This window comes from Dendropsophus ebraccatus, chromosome 8 (genome assembly GCF_027789765.1).
Source record: "Dendropsophus ebraccatus isolate aDenEbr1 chromosome 8, aDenEbr1.pat, whole genome shotgun sequence".
Taxonomy (NCBI): domain Eukaryota; kingdom Metazoa; phylum Chordata; class Amphibia; order Anura; family Hylidae; genus Dendropsophus; species Dendropsophus ebraccatus.
Genome location: NC_091461.1, coordinates 94,018,491 through 94,033,523, shown reverse-complemented (window position 1 = coordinate 94,033,523; position 15,033 = coordinate 94,018,491). Strand labels below are relative to the sequence as shown.

Genomic DNA, 15,033 nt, shown 5'->3' with positions numbered 1-15,033 from the left:
CAACTATAATACAATCCCTTCAGTCTGGCAGAGAATCATCCACAGAGGAGACATAACCAGAATCCTATAGGCCGGGGCAAACATAAAACCAGGACTCCTCTGCCTGACTAACCCTGTATGCGCCCAATCCCAAACAATAGCCCAATAAACAACAGCATATGCCCCCACTCAATACAGTAACTAATTTTATAGGGTTAATAAGAGTTATACCCAGTATAACTGAGGCACTTAGTATCCACCAAGAGGCCCTATCACCATCAGGCACATTAGCTTATATTAGGGAGGAGGTAATTTTAGCTAAACATACTATAAATTACGAAATTATGATTTTTAAGGCTGTACTGGTGATCATTCATCTGTATGAGTGGAGTTTAGTGTGGTTGTGTGTGTGTGTGTGTGTGTGTGTGTGGGGGGGGGGGGTTGTAATGTCCCGGTGGCCTTAACATAACTTACCCCAGTAATGAACTGGAAGGGATTTGTAAGTCTGACACAAGGAAAAGAAGAAAGAGGCGCCAAACCGGAGAGTCACATATTACTCAAAACTGTCTCAAAACGCTGTGGCTTGGTGTTAGAAGAATGAAATACAACACCCACATGATGTTTTCTGCGTGTTTGTAGTTTTGTGTCACAGCAGGGCAGTTTTGGTGGCACCCTCCCATCGAAGTCTATGGTGGGGGGAGGGGGACTTTATGTCTATTGGAATTTTTTCTGGCATTTTTAGCCCAATTTTTCATAGAAATCCTGGAATCACATAATAAAGAATCACATGACTTGCACTGAAAAATGTGCAAAATCTGTGTGTGAGGGAAGCCTGTCACTGTTTCTGCTTTGGTGTATGGAAAAAAATAATAATTAAATTAAAACGTATTGCAATTCACAGTCTGCACAATTTGATGTGTATTTTCTGTTGTGGAACTTTTGCAGCATTTCGTTCAGCCAATCAGTTCGCTTTCCCACCGCAGCCACTGATGACTGAGCGGGACGTCAAGGAGTCGGGAGCCAGAGAAACAGGTGGAGTGCGGGCAGGAGCTAGTATATAGCGCCATAGACCATCACACTACAGAGTATCGCAGTGGATTTCGCCGCGGGATTCAGCGTCAAATCCGATGCGATGCGGTAGTGTGTAACTGGCCTAACAAGCCATTCAATAACAGATAAAACAAATGACATAATTTTATGAGAATAATCCCTCTGTCCATGTACAGGAATAGTCTTGGAACGCAATACGTTGCTCCACCCATCAATCACGTTCAGTGTAGCGGATATCCTATTACCCTTAGCCACACATGCCTGACCTAAGGATACACAGATCGAATATATGTGTTATATACAGCCCATCACTCCAACTCAGATCTCGCCCTTGCCCTCAGCCGTACTCACCAGGGTTATCCTTCTGATGGACCCGTGTCACCTGCTCTTACTCCCCGCCTGTCCCATTGTTTTAATGGGATTTCTCATGCGCCTCTGCTCTCCGCCCATAGAAATGACATGTCCGTTCTTTGGGCGGAGAGTAGAGGCAGGTGAGAAATTTCATTGAATCAATGAGACAGGTGGAATTCCAAATGGCGTCGGCGGTGCAGGCTCTGCTTGACATTCTACCACTTTTCCTCAGTGTGAATGGGCCCTAAATCTTAAACCTACCTCATTGATACACTACCACTCCTCAGGGTCCCCACTACATGTGATCTCCCCAACTTCCTCTTAGAGCACAGTAATGGCAGATATCTGTACAAGCAGTGATCTATCAGCCATACTTGCAGGGCGTTTGTACACAGTTCCGGCTAAAGTGTGTGAGATAAATGGGAGCAGAGCCATGAGGAGACCTGGTGACTGCAGGGATCCCTGAGGTAATACTGATCCCATACATGATAGAGAAGCCTATACTACACTGTTATATACTGTAACTAACTATAGCAAGTGGAGTGTAGGAGAGAGGGTGTGTGTAGCTAAACCTTCCTGGTGAACTACAGCTGTGCTCTATGGGAGTGTGACACCTAGTGGCTGGAGTAGGGCACAACACGTCACTGCACTTACTGTGACAAATGATAGAGACACTTTTGTCTAGGTGTATAGATAAGAAGAAAACACATAGTGGGACACTACACTATATTACACTGTTATATAATAGTAATACTGATCCCACATGCATTCGGCCATCTAATGCAATAATGTAGATGAGGTGCCAGAGCTGTTCTAGGGTTACTCTTTGGGGTTGGGGGCTGTGTGGGAGAGCTGTCAGCAGGTGTGGGAGAGCTGTCAGCAGGAGTGCACAGTCACAGAAGTGAGGCCTCTTGCAGTTCCTGCCTATGTCGCTGTCCGCTTGGCAGGGGAGAGAGGAGGCAGTAAGACCAGCAGAATACAGGACCCGCAGTGGCTGGGCCTTCAGTCTGATTCTGGAGCAGGGTGTGAGAGGATTTATATCACACAATGGTGTTAAACTAGATTAACCTGCATGCAGTGTGAAAATCTGCTCAAAAAAGCATGTCGGCTACATCAGCTAAAACAGCTAAGTACACGGTATACACAATAACCTCTACATTATTCTCTGAGAATAGCCTATAATGTGCTATACAAGTGGGAAAAAAGCTTCTTTGAAATTCACAATGAACAGTTCCAATGCATATAAAAGAGGATGAGAAAATATATGCACTTGCATTGGAAGTGGATTGTCCTAATAACTGATGCAGATATCAACTTGAATGTAATAAAGCCCGGGGCCCCGGGTACATTTAATCTGTCACTGGCTTCTAAATGCCAGTAGCCAATGATATACTCTGACTATCCAGTAATATACTTCTCAGCAGGGACAGCGGAGGAACCACGACAGGACTCCGGGGAAGTGTGGAGAGGTACCCCATATTCAACTATTGTTCAGCTGACAGAGATGTTCGGGACAGTAGCAGCGATTCCCGTCATAATGATGGGAATCCCCGCTCCACGTTCCCTGCAATACAGAGAGAGGCCGAAGCAGGCGGCTGTTTAAACTTGCCACCCTGCTCCTGCTTCTCGCTGCTGCGGGGGACACCCTGTAAAGAAGCGGGGACTCCCCTCATTATAATGGGAATATTTGCTTCTTTATGGGGTATTCCCCGCAGCTGAGAGAAGCAGGAGCAAGGCGGCAAATTTAAATAGCCGCCTGCTCCAGCCTCTCTCTGGGGAACCCCTTGTAAAGGAGGGGGATTCCCATCATACTGATAAGAATTCCCTGCACTGCCGACCTGCACTGCTCCCCTATCATCTTCCCCTGTTCCCTGCCAGCAGTGACCTCTCTCCCTGGATCCCTCCTGCAGGCCCAGAGCATCTCCCGCACCATTTCCCAGCACAACAGCACAGGCACCGGCAGCCCTGCTCACCAACTCCTAAGCTGCTTGCTCCTGCTGCTCCCTGCCGCCTCTGCAGACTCCCCAACACCCCGCAGAGGCAGCCGGGAGCAGCAGGAGCAACTGAGGAGTTGGTGAGCGGGGCTGCCAATGCAACAGCATGGGTGCCAGGAGGCTGGCGAAGAGTGGGGGAGGTGCTCTGCGTGGGGGATCTGGGGAAACAGGTAACTGCTGGCAGGGAGCAGGGGAATATGATAGTTGAGCAGTGCAAGTCAGCAGGGGTTCTCTGGGGATCCCCTTGTAAAGAAGCGGGGATTCCTATCATAATGAGGACGGCAAGTTTAAATAGCCGCCTGCTCCTGCCTCTCTCCCTGTTGCTGGGAACATAATCCCGTCATAATGAAGGGAATCCCCTCTCTTTACAGTAAGTAGTTGTGTAAGATGCATGGCTACTTACTGCTAGTTTTCATGCTCTGTGAGCAGGGTGACCCATGGAGTGCAAAAACTAAGTAATAAGATTTATATTCAGGCCCGCTTCTGCCATGAGGCGTAATGAGTACTCCGCCTCAGGCAGCAGATTTTGCGGTCCTGCAGGGGGCGGCATAATCATGCCCGGACTGATAATCTGACGGTCCAGGCAAATGCCCGCTGGGCCGCCCAGATTATCAGTTGAAGGGCTGCCTGCCACTCTGCCAGCCTGGGCCCCTCCGGAACATACACTCGCGCCCCCACCTCCCTTTAACACCCAGGGGCCACGGCCGCCAGAGCTCTTCAAGGCCGCTCTGCCCCTTTAAAAGCAAGGAGCTCCGCTATCATTAGCTGTTCTAACCAGTCCACTGAGCTTCCGGGACAGGTCACCTGATGTGGTGCGCGGGACTGGAGCTTTCGGGGCCAGCGTGCATCAGGTGACCTGTCCCGGAAGCTCAGTGGACTGGTTAGAACAGCTAGTGGTAGCGGAGCCCCCTGCTTTTAAAGGGGCAGAGCAGCCTTGAAGAGCTCCGGCGGCCGCGGCCCCTGGGTGTTCCAGGGAGGTGGGGGCGCGAGTGGGGCTGGTAATGTATGGTGGTTGTTGGGCTTGCCGCGCTCGCGGGGGGGGGGGGGGGGGTTCGGGTGCCAGAGAGGGGGGCGGCGGCCTGAGGTTTGCCTCAGGCGGCACAGACCCCAGAATCAGCCCTGTGTATATTACAGGAACTTACAGCTCGGTTCTGGAACAGCCTTACAAAAAATGTAATCATGTAATAGGAACTGTAGTAAGACATTCAGTGGGAGTGTTCATCCACCACTCAGGGTTCTATGTGTGTATATATATATATATATATATATATATACTGTATATACACTGTATAGTGACATCTTTTGGTTCCCTGCTGAACGCTCAGGCCACTACATTCTAGACAAACGTATCTCATCAAGCAGTGACAGTCTGCTCGGCCAATCACTGACTAAAGTGGGAGAACACGGTGGCAATGATTGGCTGAGCGGGCTGTAACTGCTGGAACGAGTCCATCTCTGATGTGGTGGGCAGAGTATTTAGAAGAGGACCCAAACGTGACAGAAAGACCGCCAAGGCAGTGTGTTAGGTGAGTATGAGTTGGTTTTTATTTTCTGTACAACATGAATGCTCAGAGTACTCCTTATAACTAAAAAACAAAATGCTGTTTTTTTTCTGCCATACTATCAGAGACAAGACGACCTTCACCAAGACCAATCCCTGACTCAGATGGGAATCTGCACTGCATCTTATCACTGCACTTATTTTTTATCTCTGGTAGAAGACTAAGAAGCCAAGAGACAAGCACATGAGTATAAAAGGAAGTATTAATTTCAGATGCTGAAGGAGGCGGAGCTTCCCAAACATCAGACCTGGCACGATCAGCCTCTCTGCTCCTACCAGCATCTCCACAACCGTCACATAAGAGAAATCAGAAAAACAAAAATCAGGAATGCAGATGGATTTGCACTTTATTCACACTGTGTAAATAAAGTATAAAGCGTAATGATGGATGTTTTTCCTAAACATTAACATAACTTATTAAAAATAAACTTATGTCAGGTTTACCGTGTATGTTGTATAGAATGTAAACTTCTCACATGAGCAATGGGGATCAGAACTTGTCGGTATCTACAAGAACTTCAGGTACACTTCCTCTAAGAAGGCCTGAGGTGGTACTACACCCCTCTAGACTCCATCTAATGTTTTCCTCAACCTCACCGTACTACTGGAAGAGATGTGGTCAACCTGCTACATTACCTCACATGGAACTGCCCACTCATACACCCACTGTGGAGCACAATGTACTATCTCACCAACAGGGACTGTACACTCATCCCAGACACAGGTCATTACTGTTAGGCTTGGAACCTTCTCCCACCCTGTGTTGGACTCTAGTGGCCCTATACTGATGTCACTGAAGCAAATCTTAGATATTGGGTATCAAGGACCCAACCTCACATCCAAGAAATCCTCAGCCAGTAACTCCTGCACGCCTAAAGGGCCTTTTACACAGGAACATTGCGAGATAAAGAGTAAAAGTGACAGAGATCAGCTGAGGACCGGCAATGCACCCAATTGTCGGCTGATCATGTCTTTAGAGCAGACTTCCAAATTTATTGTTATGGGTCGCACATCTTCTTGTGTAAACGGGATGTGCTGCTGATAACAGTAAAGGGAAACTGACAGCACAGACATGTATATATCCTTGCTGTCAGTTTACAGATCACAAGCATTGCATACTTACCATCAGTGCTTCTTGTGATTTGGCACCGGTCTCTCCTGTCCTCCCGCCACTGCATTATCTTTAGGCCGCCACACCTCCTCCAGAATCATTGACAGCCAGGGGAGGCAGGGACTGATAATGCAGGAGGGGAGACCCGAAAAAGCAGGATGCCGAATTACAAGCAGCAAAAAAGGTAAGTATGCACTGCTTGTGATCTAGAGACTGACAGCATGGATATATGCATACAGCCCCATGAAGGTTAGAAGGAACATTCATGAAGCCCTGCCACTTTATGCCATGTAAAGGCTCTGCATCTCGCTAAATGGTGTGTGTTTGCAGCAGCCCGTGGCCGACAAATCTTTTACTGTAAAAGGAGCCTAAGAATGCTAGACCTGCAACACTACAAATGCAATGACATTTCTGAAAATGGCACCCCTGGATTACAGGTTCATACTGTTCTAATGCAGAACACCTTCACTTGCTGATTCATTTATACAGTCCTAACAAATTCACCCCAAGCTGCTTACCACATCCATAGACATAAAGACATGTAACATACAACCCAGCAATACTAGATTTCCTACTGCTTTGTGTGATACAGTTTCCGCTCCTTACTTCCCTTGCCCTGAAAGTGCATCCATAAAACACCCTATTGTAAGAATGCAAATATTACCTGTACATTTGATACCTCCACTCCATTCCCTTGCTGGCAGGGTGACAGGTCTGCTCCTCTTCCCCAACTCTGCTGTACTGCAAGACACATGTGTGTGACTCACAGCAAGCAAGGCCCAGAACTCCTGCACGGCCCCCGGCCCCCTGTAGAATAAAGGCTTAGTATAGCCCGCACCTACAGGATAAGTGATGACATTGGAAGCCAATGCCCCATTGTTCCATCAGTGTTCCTAAGGATGAGCTTGCTATTGGAACTTGTGCTTGCTTGTCTGTGAATCAGGGCTAAGTGCCCTTGACTCCATGTACTAGTCATCACTAACCCCTATTCCTTGGGTGAGTGAATGGTCGTGATCTAGGCAGAGTCACATACCCTCTCCTGCCTGTTTTTCTGGCCCTGTCTACAATCTTGCGGCCCCTGTGCAACTCCACCCGCTGTATAGATGGTCAGTCTGTTCCCCATAGTCATTATATACACATATGATCCCTTCATACATATACCCTAACACATGAGCAATTACATATATATTCTAGCACATACACCCTCACTACATACATTCATGTATACATATATATGATTATTACTGGGAAGGACACTATGAATGCAGAGCTCCCTATCCCACAAGGCCCTGATAATAGAGGCAATGTGATATTTGGGCAATATACGAGGATTATTGAAGAAGAATTGGATATTAGATAGGAGACATAAATGTGTGTGATGCTGTATACCGAGGCAGCATAGCTCTTACTAGTTTATAGCAGTAAACTATCCTATGCTTGTGGAATACAATGGACAACTGCTATAAGGATAAGTCAGCGTACACCATAACATATCAGGGCTGGATCAATTGATTTCAACAGACTGAGCATAGCCGAGCAGTGACCACGTTCCACAATGTATATAGTTTTTTTGCAGGAGATAAATGGACATGCGGACACACTTTTGAGCTCCATCAAAAAACTGTACACAATTACAAGTGTCCTAACGTAGTTATTACTAGAATGTGTTTGCTCTATTAAAATCACTGGTCATTTATACTCATTTACCCAGAAAATATATCTTCACCAAGGACATTTATTGATAACACTATATATATATATATATATATATATATATATATATATATATATATATATGTATCATATGTGTGCCTCCAATATGTATCCTAGCAACCAGCTGTATACATGTAAGCTGGCCTGTGATTGGCCGGTTCATCGCTGCACAGAATATTTTGATTCGTAGTTGTTTACCCTTCAACCAACTGCCAGTCAGTGGAGATTGGAGCGATCGCAGCATCTCGTGCTATACGAGGAGCAACTTGGTGATTTCGGAGCCGCATAGGCGAATTATTGTTATCTGTTCTGTGTTATATCTTGTTCTTGTGTCAGTTCTTGTTGTGTGACTCTCTGCGTGTGTGAGTTTGTGTGTCTTATTGTGTGTGTGTGTGTGTGTGTGTGTGTCTGTCTGTCTGTCTCTTTTTCTTGCAGGTTACACCATCCAGGACATCTAGTGGTAAGTTATACCAAGTCTGATTATTTTTGCTCAGTTACACATCCCATGTATATTATAGCTGTATGTTGCTCCATTTGTAATATATATTCCTGAGATACTAGTTGGCTAAAGCTGAGACTGGCATGTGATGGGCAGTTACTGGGCACTGACTGGCACATGTCATCTTATTCTTATTAGAACTGGTTCCTATATAATATCCGCCCGGATTATATAACTAGAAATCACTGCAAAGACTTCAGGGAGAATTTATGACAATGTTGAACTTGAGCGTCAAGAAAGTTGATAATTTTAGTTTTCAGCTCTGATTTCTATTGAACTTTTATCAACTTTTTACCAAATTAGTGTCAGATTTTCCTAACCCCAGTAATGTATGAGGTTACATTGTGCAGGAGATCACTGGTATAATACATATCACAGAACACCACTTACACCATATAATAAGCTTTTATAAGGTACATTCTCACCTCACATGTTCCTCATACAGAATCTAACAAATCTTAATGTATAATTTATTGAAATACTTTAATTTGTAAAAACCATAACCAATGTCCTTGTGTATAATATACAATAAACTGTTATATGGTATTTGGTGTTTCATTTACTTTGTAGCGTTATTTGTTGGACAGTAGTAAGAAGAGCGCCACCATCAGGCCAGTATTAGAGGCACTGCTATTAGGGGTGCAGGCAGGAGAGGTGAAGGAGGAGGACGCAGTGTTACTTGTTGCCGCCTAGTAGTCTTTCCATGAGACCTGCACAATAGCCAGATTATTGTTCACCAATGAGTCTTCTCCTTCCTCATTCTACAGGGACCGACCATATATAAGAGATTTATCTTATAGCTTTATTAGCATTTAGTTGTGGGAAACAACATTAGGCTCTTCTTATGGTAAAATGTATATGGGATCCCCAAAAGTTTTCTAATAGAAAGCAATGGAGTTCAAAATGGAGAATGGGCAGGGATGGATTTAGACCTAAAGGTGTTATCCAGTGCTATAAAAACATGGTCACTTTCTTTCAAAGACAACACGACTCTTGTCTCCAGTTCAGGTGCAGTTTGCAATTAAGCTCCGTTCACTTCAATGGAACTGAGCAGCAAAACCTGCACCCAAACTGGAGACAAGAGTGGTGCTGTCTCTGGAAGAAAGTCACCATGTTTTTGTAGAGCTGGATAACCCCTTTAATTTCCCCCCAGGCACTTTAAGTGCTCATATCCCTGATATATAAATCCAGGTAAATGAAGCCCATATACTTTAGAAACACTTTCCCACAGTTCAGATACGGAGTAATTTCTGTAACCAGCTTCCATGTATAAAATCAGCAGCGTATTACAACACCAGCAATGTGAATGAGATGTGAAGACAAAACCTGCCTGTAACCTGTGAGAACTGACCTGTGATACTGACAGTAAGGCCGGATTATGTGACTTTATGCTGCGGAATATAAAAAGCACATAGTAAAATCTGCAGAAATTGGAGTATTTCCCCTGTGAAATCTTCCTCAGGCCAGGTTCCCACATTGAGGTCCCCGCACACATTAATCCCAGTACTGTGCAGCTCCTGGTGACCACATGGGGGCGTGTGTGGTATCAGCCATATGGGGGGCACAAATGTAAGATCACAGCTATAGGTCATTGTCAGCCAAATGCTTGTCAGACCAACAGCTATCTCTCCTGAACAAGTAATATGGAAACACTTTTCTTTAACTCAAAATGAGGAATTGGATTTAAAAAAAAAAAAAAAACAACAACATATACACACACATTCGGTTGAAACTGTTTTTAGGTGTGTTTACACAGGCAGATTTATCTGACAGATTGTTAAAGCAAAAGCCAGACTATAGACAGAGAACAGGTCATAAAGGAATGACTGAGATTTTTCCTCTTTTCAAATCCATTCCTGGCTTTGGCTTCAATAATTTGCCAGATTAATCTGTCTGTGTAAACGCACCATTACACACCAGAAAGGGGGGGGGGGGGGATATGGTGGCTATCCAACATTATACCAGAGCCTGGCAACTATCACCACTCGCTCTACTAGAGCCACTTGCTGCTCAGGTATAGGGGTAAGTAGGGGAGTTTACTCTGGTCTGAAAATCCTCCAAAAATTCACAATGAAACCCACTCCCCTCTGTGATGTTGCTCCTTTAGAATCAGTAGAGTCGCTTCACAGAAGGTAGATCGTCACCCTGGGGGCCGGGGGGGCCAACCCTCAGTGCTTAATTCCTGGCTGGTGCTCGGGAATAGACTGCCGCCGTGCGTGGAAACCAAACGATGGTTCAAAAAAAAGGACCATGCCACCGGCATCCCCGCACCGGTGCAGGTCTATTCATGTAAAAACCCCAAAACAATGTACCTAGTGCTACATTCGCTTTAACAACAGCTTCATACTGTCCATTCGATTACATGTAATAATAAATGTCATAACTTGCAGATACTATTGGATGCCAACATAAAGGGGCAGCTCTATGATAAGCTATAGCTGAGCATGGGCACCTATGCTGTTCTTGTACAGGGGTCTCTGCTGTCTATGGCCACCCCTGAAGGTTTCTATTGATGATAAGTAGCAGCAGAAATCCAGGAGGAATTGGGGCAGAACACATGGGAAAATGTCCTATAACTTCTCATTACACAAACAATCACCTATATGTGTGGACACCAGATGAAGACGTCTTGTTAGTTCCCATCTGACAGACTGAAGTGTGATCCCTCTCAATGTAGCAGATATATAGAGGAGGACGGTGTATGTCAGGGACTAAGGAGTCAGGTTATGGGAATACTGTACACAATGTCTGTAGTGTATAAAGAAGAAACCAGAAACCGACCTGTATCTCTCTGCATGTTTAGCGATGGAGAACCACAGCGCCCCGTTGCAGAGGATGCCGTCACCTGACTTCACGGATGAAGAGGTAAATCCCACGCCTGACTGTCATTCCTCCTATAGCTGCAAATAATAATTCTTCTATTAAGGTCTGGAAATACAGATTTCCATATTAATCCCCTAATATAAACCAAACCTAGCACCTTCCCAGTCAATAGTCAATGAATGGAGACGCATTGTGTACATGCGACCGCTGCTCCATTCTTCAGACAATGGGTGGTCTAAAGGTTAGAACCATGTAATTATCCCCTATCCTGTGCATAGTATATGGGCGTTAATGGAGGGATGAAGCCTTAAAGTGGTACTTCGGCAAAAATCTTTTTCTTTTAAATCAACTGGTTCCAGAAAGTTGTATAGATTTGAAATTTAATTCTACTTAAAAATGCCCAGTCTTCCAATACTTATCAGATGCTGTATGTCCTGAGGGAAATGCTGTATTCTTAACAGTCTGACACAGTGCTCTCTGCTGACATCTCTGTCCGAGACAGAAACTATGCAGAGCAGGAAGTGGATTTGCTGCTGCTTTGGACAGTTTCTTTCTTAGACAGAGGTGGCGGCAGTGAGCACTGTGTCAGACTGGAAAGAAAACACCACTTCCTGCAGGACACACAGCAGCTGATAAGTACTGGAAGACTGGACATTTTTAAATAGAAGTAAATTACAAATCTAAATAACTTTCTGATAACAGTTGATTTGAAAGAAAAATATTTTTGCCGGAATACCCCTTTAAAGTTTCATCCCTCCATTAAGGCTCATATACTATGCACAGGATAGGGAATGATTACATGGTTGTAACCTTTAGACCACCCATGATCTTGTTTAACATTTAACATCTCATGTTATAAACAAAACAAAAATGACAATATAATTATATTTTATAGGATATAAATAAAATACATTACTCAGCACCAAAATATTCTTTATGAACAGAGTATAAGTAAGTGTAATCTTTTCTGTTCTAGATTTACACCATGACGGAGGCCATAGACATAATTCTGACGTTCCATGAAGAAGTAAGTGGTGTCGGCAGATAATCACATCTGTTACATAATAGTATACATTTACAGATGTAGCAGAGTCAGCAGTCAGAGTTATAGCACAGTAGGACATAGTCTCACTGTTACCACCAGTGTTGATGGGATGTGTCAGCGATCTGATGTCTATGTGGATATAACCAGTATACCCCAATGTCCCAGGACACAGATAGTATAGGTGACTGCCTGCCCCATTGTCTCCATCACTGATACTGGCACCGGACGCCCCTCCTTCCCTCCTGGGGAATAAGGAGCTGTCCAAGGTAGAAGAACCTTCAGTCCTCATCCAGCTGCTGTTCTTGTTCTGAGCACAATCCATTATTATGAACAGCATTTAACCCCTTCCCACTCCACTATAATAATATTCCAATGCTTCCAGGTTGGTCCATGTTATTATGGTGCAGTGATGGTGTGAGCCTAAAGTTGTGTCTGCTCCATAACTTACAGAAATCAGACATGATGGATAAGAAGGATTTGTTATAAAACATTCTGTATCAGACCTTATTGTCTTATCACATCTCATCAGGTTTCCAGTATACTGAATGGAATAGCCCAGAATGCTCCAGTATTGTAGGAGGCGGCAGCTACTACATGGGCTCAGTTATTACAGCTATATTACTCATTACATCTCCCCTCCAATACACAAGTCATTTCTGTGACAGCTGACAAGGTTATCATTCTCCTGTCCTGGATACCTGCACTAGATGGAGGTGACTGTGACTTATTGCTTCTTTATTTCTCCTTTGTGATATTCTGTGTGGACAGAGCAGAGAACAAGGACTGAGGATCGTCGCATACTACGTAAGTGATATCACAAATACCCATATTAAAGTGATTTATGGGAAAATGTAATATTGTACTACTGTATGTACTAAATCTGATAAACTGTAGAAAATACACAGCAAAGACCTGGACCTCTCCGTGTATATAATATATAACTTTATTCTCATTCCTTTATATATTCTAGGATGAATATGGGGAAGAGGATTCTGAGGACGGAGTAAGAGACTTATTTATTTTCTCCATTGTGAATTATTTCTAACAAGGATCGGCAATGGCAATAAGGGAGAAACTAATTCTTCTGTGTTTTATTGTAGCCCATCTTCATGAAGCTGGATGACGAATTGTGGACGGACGACGTAAGTGATGGGAAATGCTGCGTGAAACATTGAAATCTCCTATTACAGAGCCTTATTTCCTGAATATAAGACAATGGACATTGCAATATTATAATATCCATCCCTATATCAGCCTCCATTGTCTTATATTACGGAAATATAATGTTATAAAATATTCCCTTAGTGAAAGGCTGGTGATATATATTTTGCTCATACAGAAACATCCTTTACAATAATCCATAGGATGAAGGAGAACTATTATGTTGAATAGTTAAGTGAGAGGTGAACAGTATTACAGATGTCATTATCAGTGCGGTAGTTTCCTGGTATCAGTGTTGGGTGACGGTTCTCAGGATGGTGGTCCTACCAGAGGATGATACTAAGGACCCACCCTCCACATATACAGAACATGTACCATGGCCATTCATAGGATAAACTGGTGCTATGGTGGTCCAGACCAACCCTACCTGGCATACTGTATGATATTACATTACTGATGGAGGGATATCATTATATTTGCAGGAAGACGATTTCTACTATGGAGAATATGAAGATAAGGAAGTGGAGAAAGAGGAGGAAAAAGCAGAGAAAGAAGAAGAGGAGGAAGAAGTAGAAGAGGAGCAGGAGGAGGAAGAAAATGAAGAAAAGGAGGAGGAAAAGGTAGAAGAGCGTGTGGAAAAGGAAGAAGAAGAGGAAAGAGAAGAGCAAGAAGAGGCTAAGGAGAAGGAAGAAATTGAAAATAAGGAAACAGCGATGGAAGAAATTTCAGAAGAGACCTCAGAGACACCAGAGGAGACAGGAGAAGAAGCAGCAGAGGAGGAGGAAACATCTTGCTGCATCTGGTGCTGCATACCAAGAAGAGTCAGGGCCAGGATTGCCTCCTTCATTCATTCAGTATTTAGGTAAGTTGATGTAAGTTAAGGTAAGTACTAAGGATAGTTAAGGGTTAAGGAGGGGGAGGGGTGACAGAAAGCTTTAAGATATATGTAAGCTGGTTTAGTTATAAGATTAAATAATATCGATAAGGTAATGAGTGGTAAAGAAAAACAAAAAACTTATAGAGGCTTAAAAATGCTAGAGTATATGTATTTGTTATAGGATTGATAAGAAATAAAATTATAATATAGGTATAGAACTAAAAAAAAAATTAAAAAAAAATTAAAAAACAATTGAAAAAATTAAAAAAAGAGTAGGAATGTAACATAAGTAATGTAGTAGGAATAGTACTTAACTTACATGTTAGATAAGAGAGGGGGGAATCAAATAATAGTATACTGTAGGTATAGTGCCTATAAGTAGTAAAAAAAAAAAAAAAAAAAAACTTTTTTCAAGAAAAATCTTTACAGTAAAACCTCTTAAAGGAGAATCTTTTCTTAGCCAGACCAGCTTTTCTCTGGCAATGTTCCATCATATATTACACATACTGGCTATCTTCCTTGAGAAGCCCCCCCCCCCCCTATAAGACCACATTTTTAAAGAAATTTGGGGTGGAGGTCTCTAAGAGAGTAAAGGTATAGTATAGGATAGGATCATAGACATAAGAGATAAGCTATATACAAAAAGAAAAAAAAGAATAGTATAAGTATAGGATCATAGATATAAGAGATAAGCTATATACAAAAAGAAAAAAAAAGAATAGTATAAATATAGGATCATAGATATAAGAGATAAGCTATATACAAAAAGAAAAAAAAAGAATAGTATAAGTATAGGATCATAGACATAAGAGATAAGCTATATACAAAAAGAAAAAAAAGAATAGTATAAATATAGCATCATAGACATA

The 15,033-nt window shown here is 43.2% G+C and overlaps 1 protein-coding gene across 2 annotated transcripts; it reads left to right on the top strand.

Annotated features, from left to right (window-relative positions):
* Positions 1-8,158: 8,158 nt before the first annotated feature.
* On the top strand, positions 8,159-14,305 carry LOC138798736 (cilia- and flagella-associated protein 251-like). 2 transcript variants are annotated; one of them, XM_069979304.1, is made up of 7 exons: positions 8,159-8,219; positions 11,062-11,123; positions 12,058-12,108; positions 12,895-12,930; positions 13,097-13,129; positions 13,227-13,268; positions 13,770-14,305. In XM_069979304.1, exons 2-7 carry the CDS (start codon positions 11,064-11,066, stop codon positions 14,151-14,153), a joined length of 606 nt encoding a protein of 201 aa, XP_069835405.1. In that variant the 5' UTR covers positions 8,159-8,219; positions 11,062-11,063; the 3' UTR covers positions 14,154-14,305. The 2 variants fall into 2 exon arrangements, with proteins under 2 accessions (XP_069835405.1, XP_069835406.1); XM_069979305.1 differs by lacking the exon at positions 12,895-12,930.
* Positions 14,306-15,033: the final 728 nt, after the last annotated feature.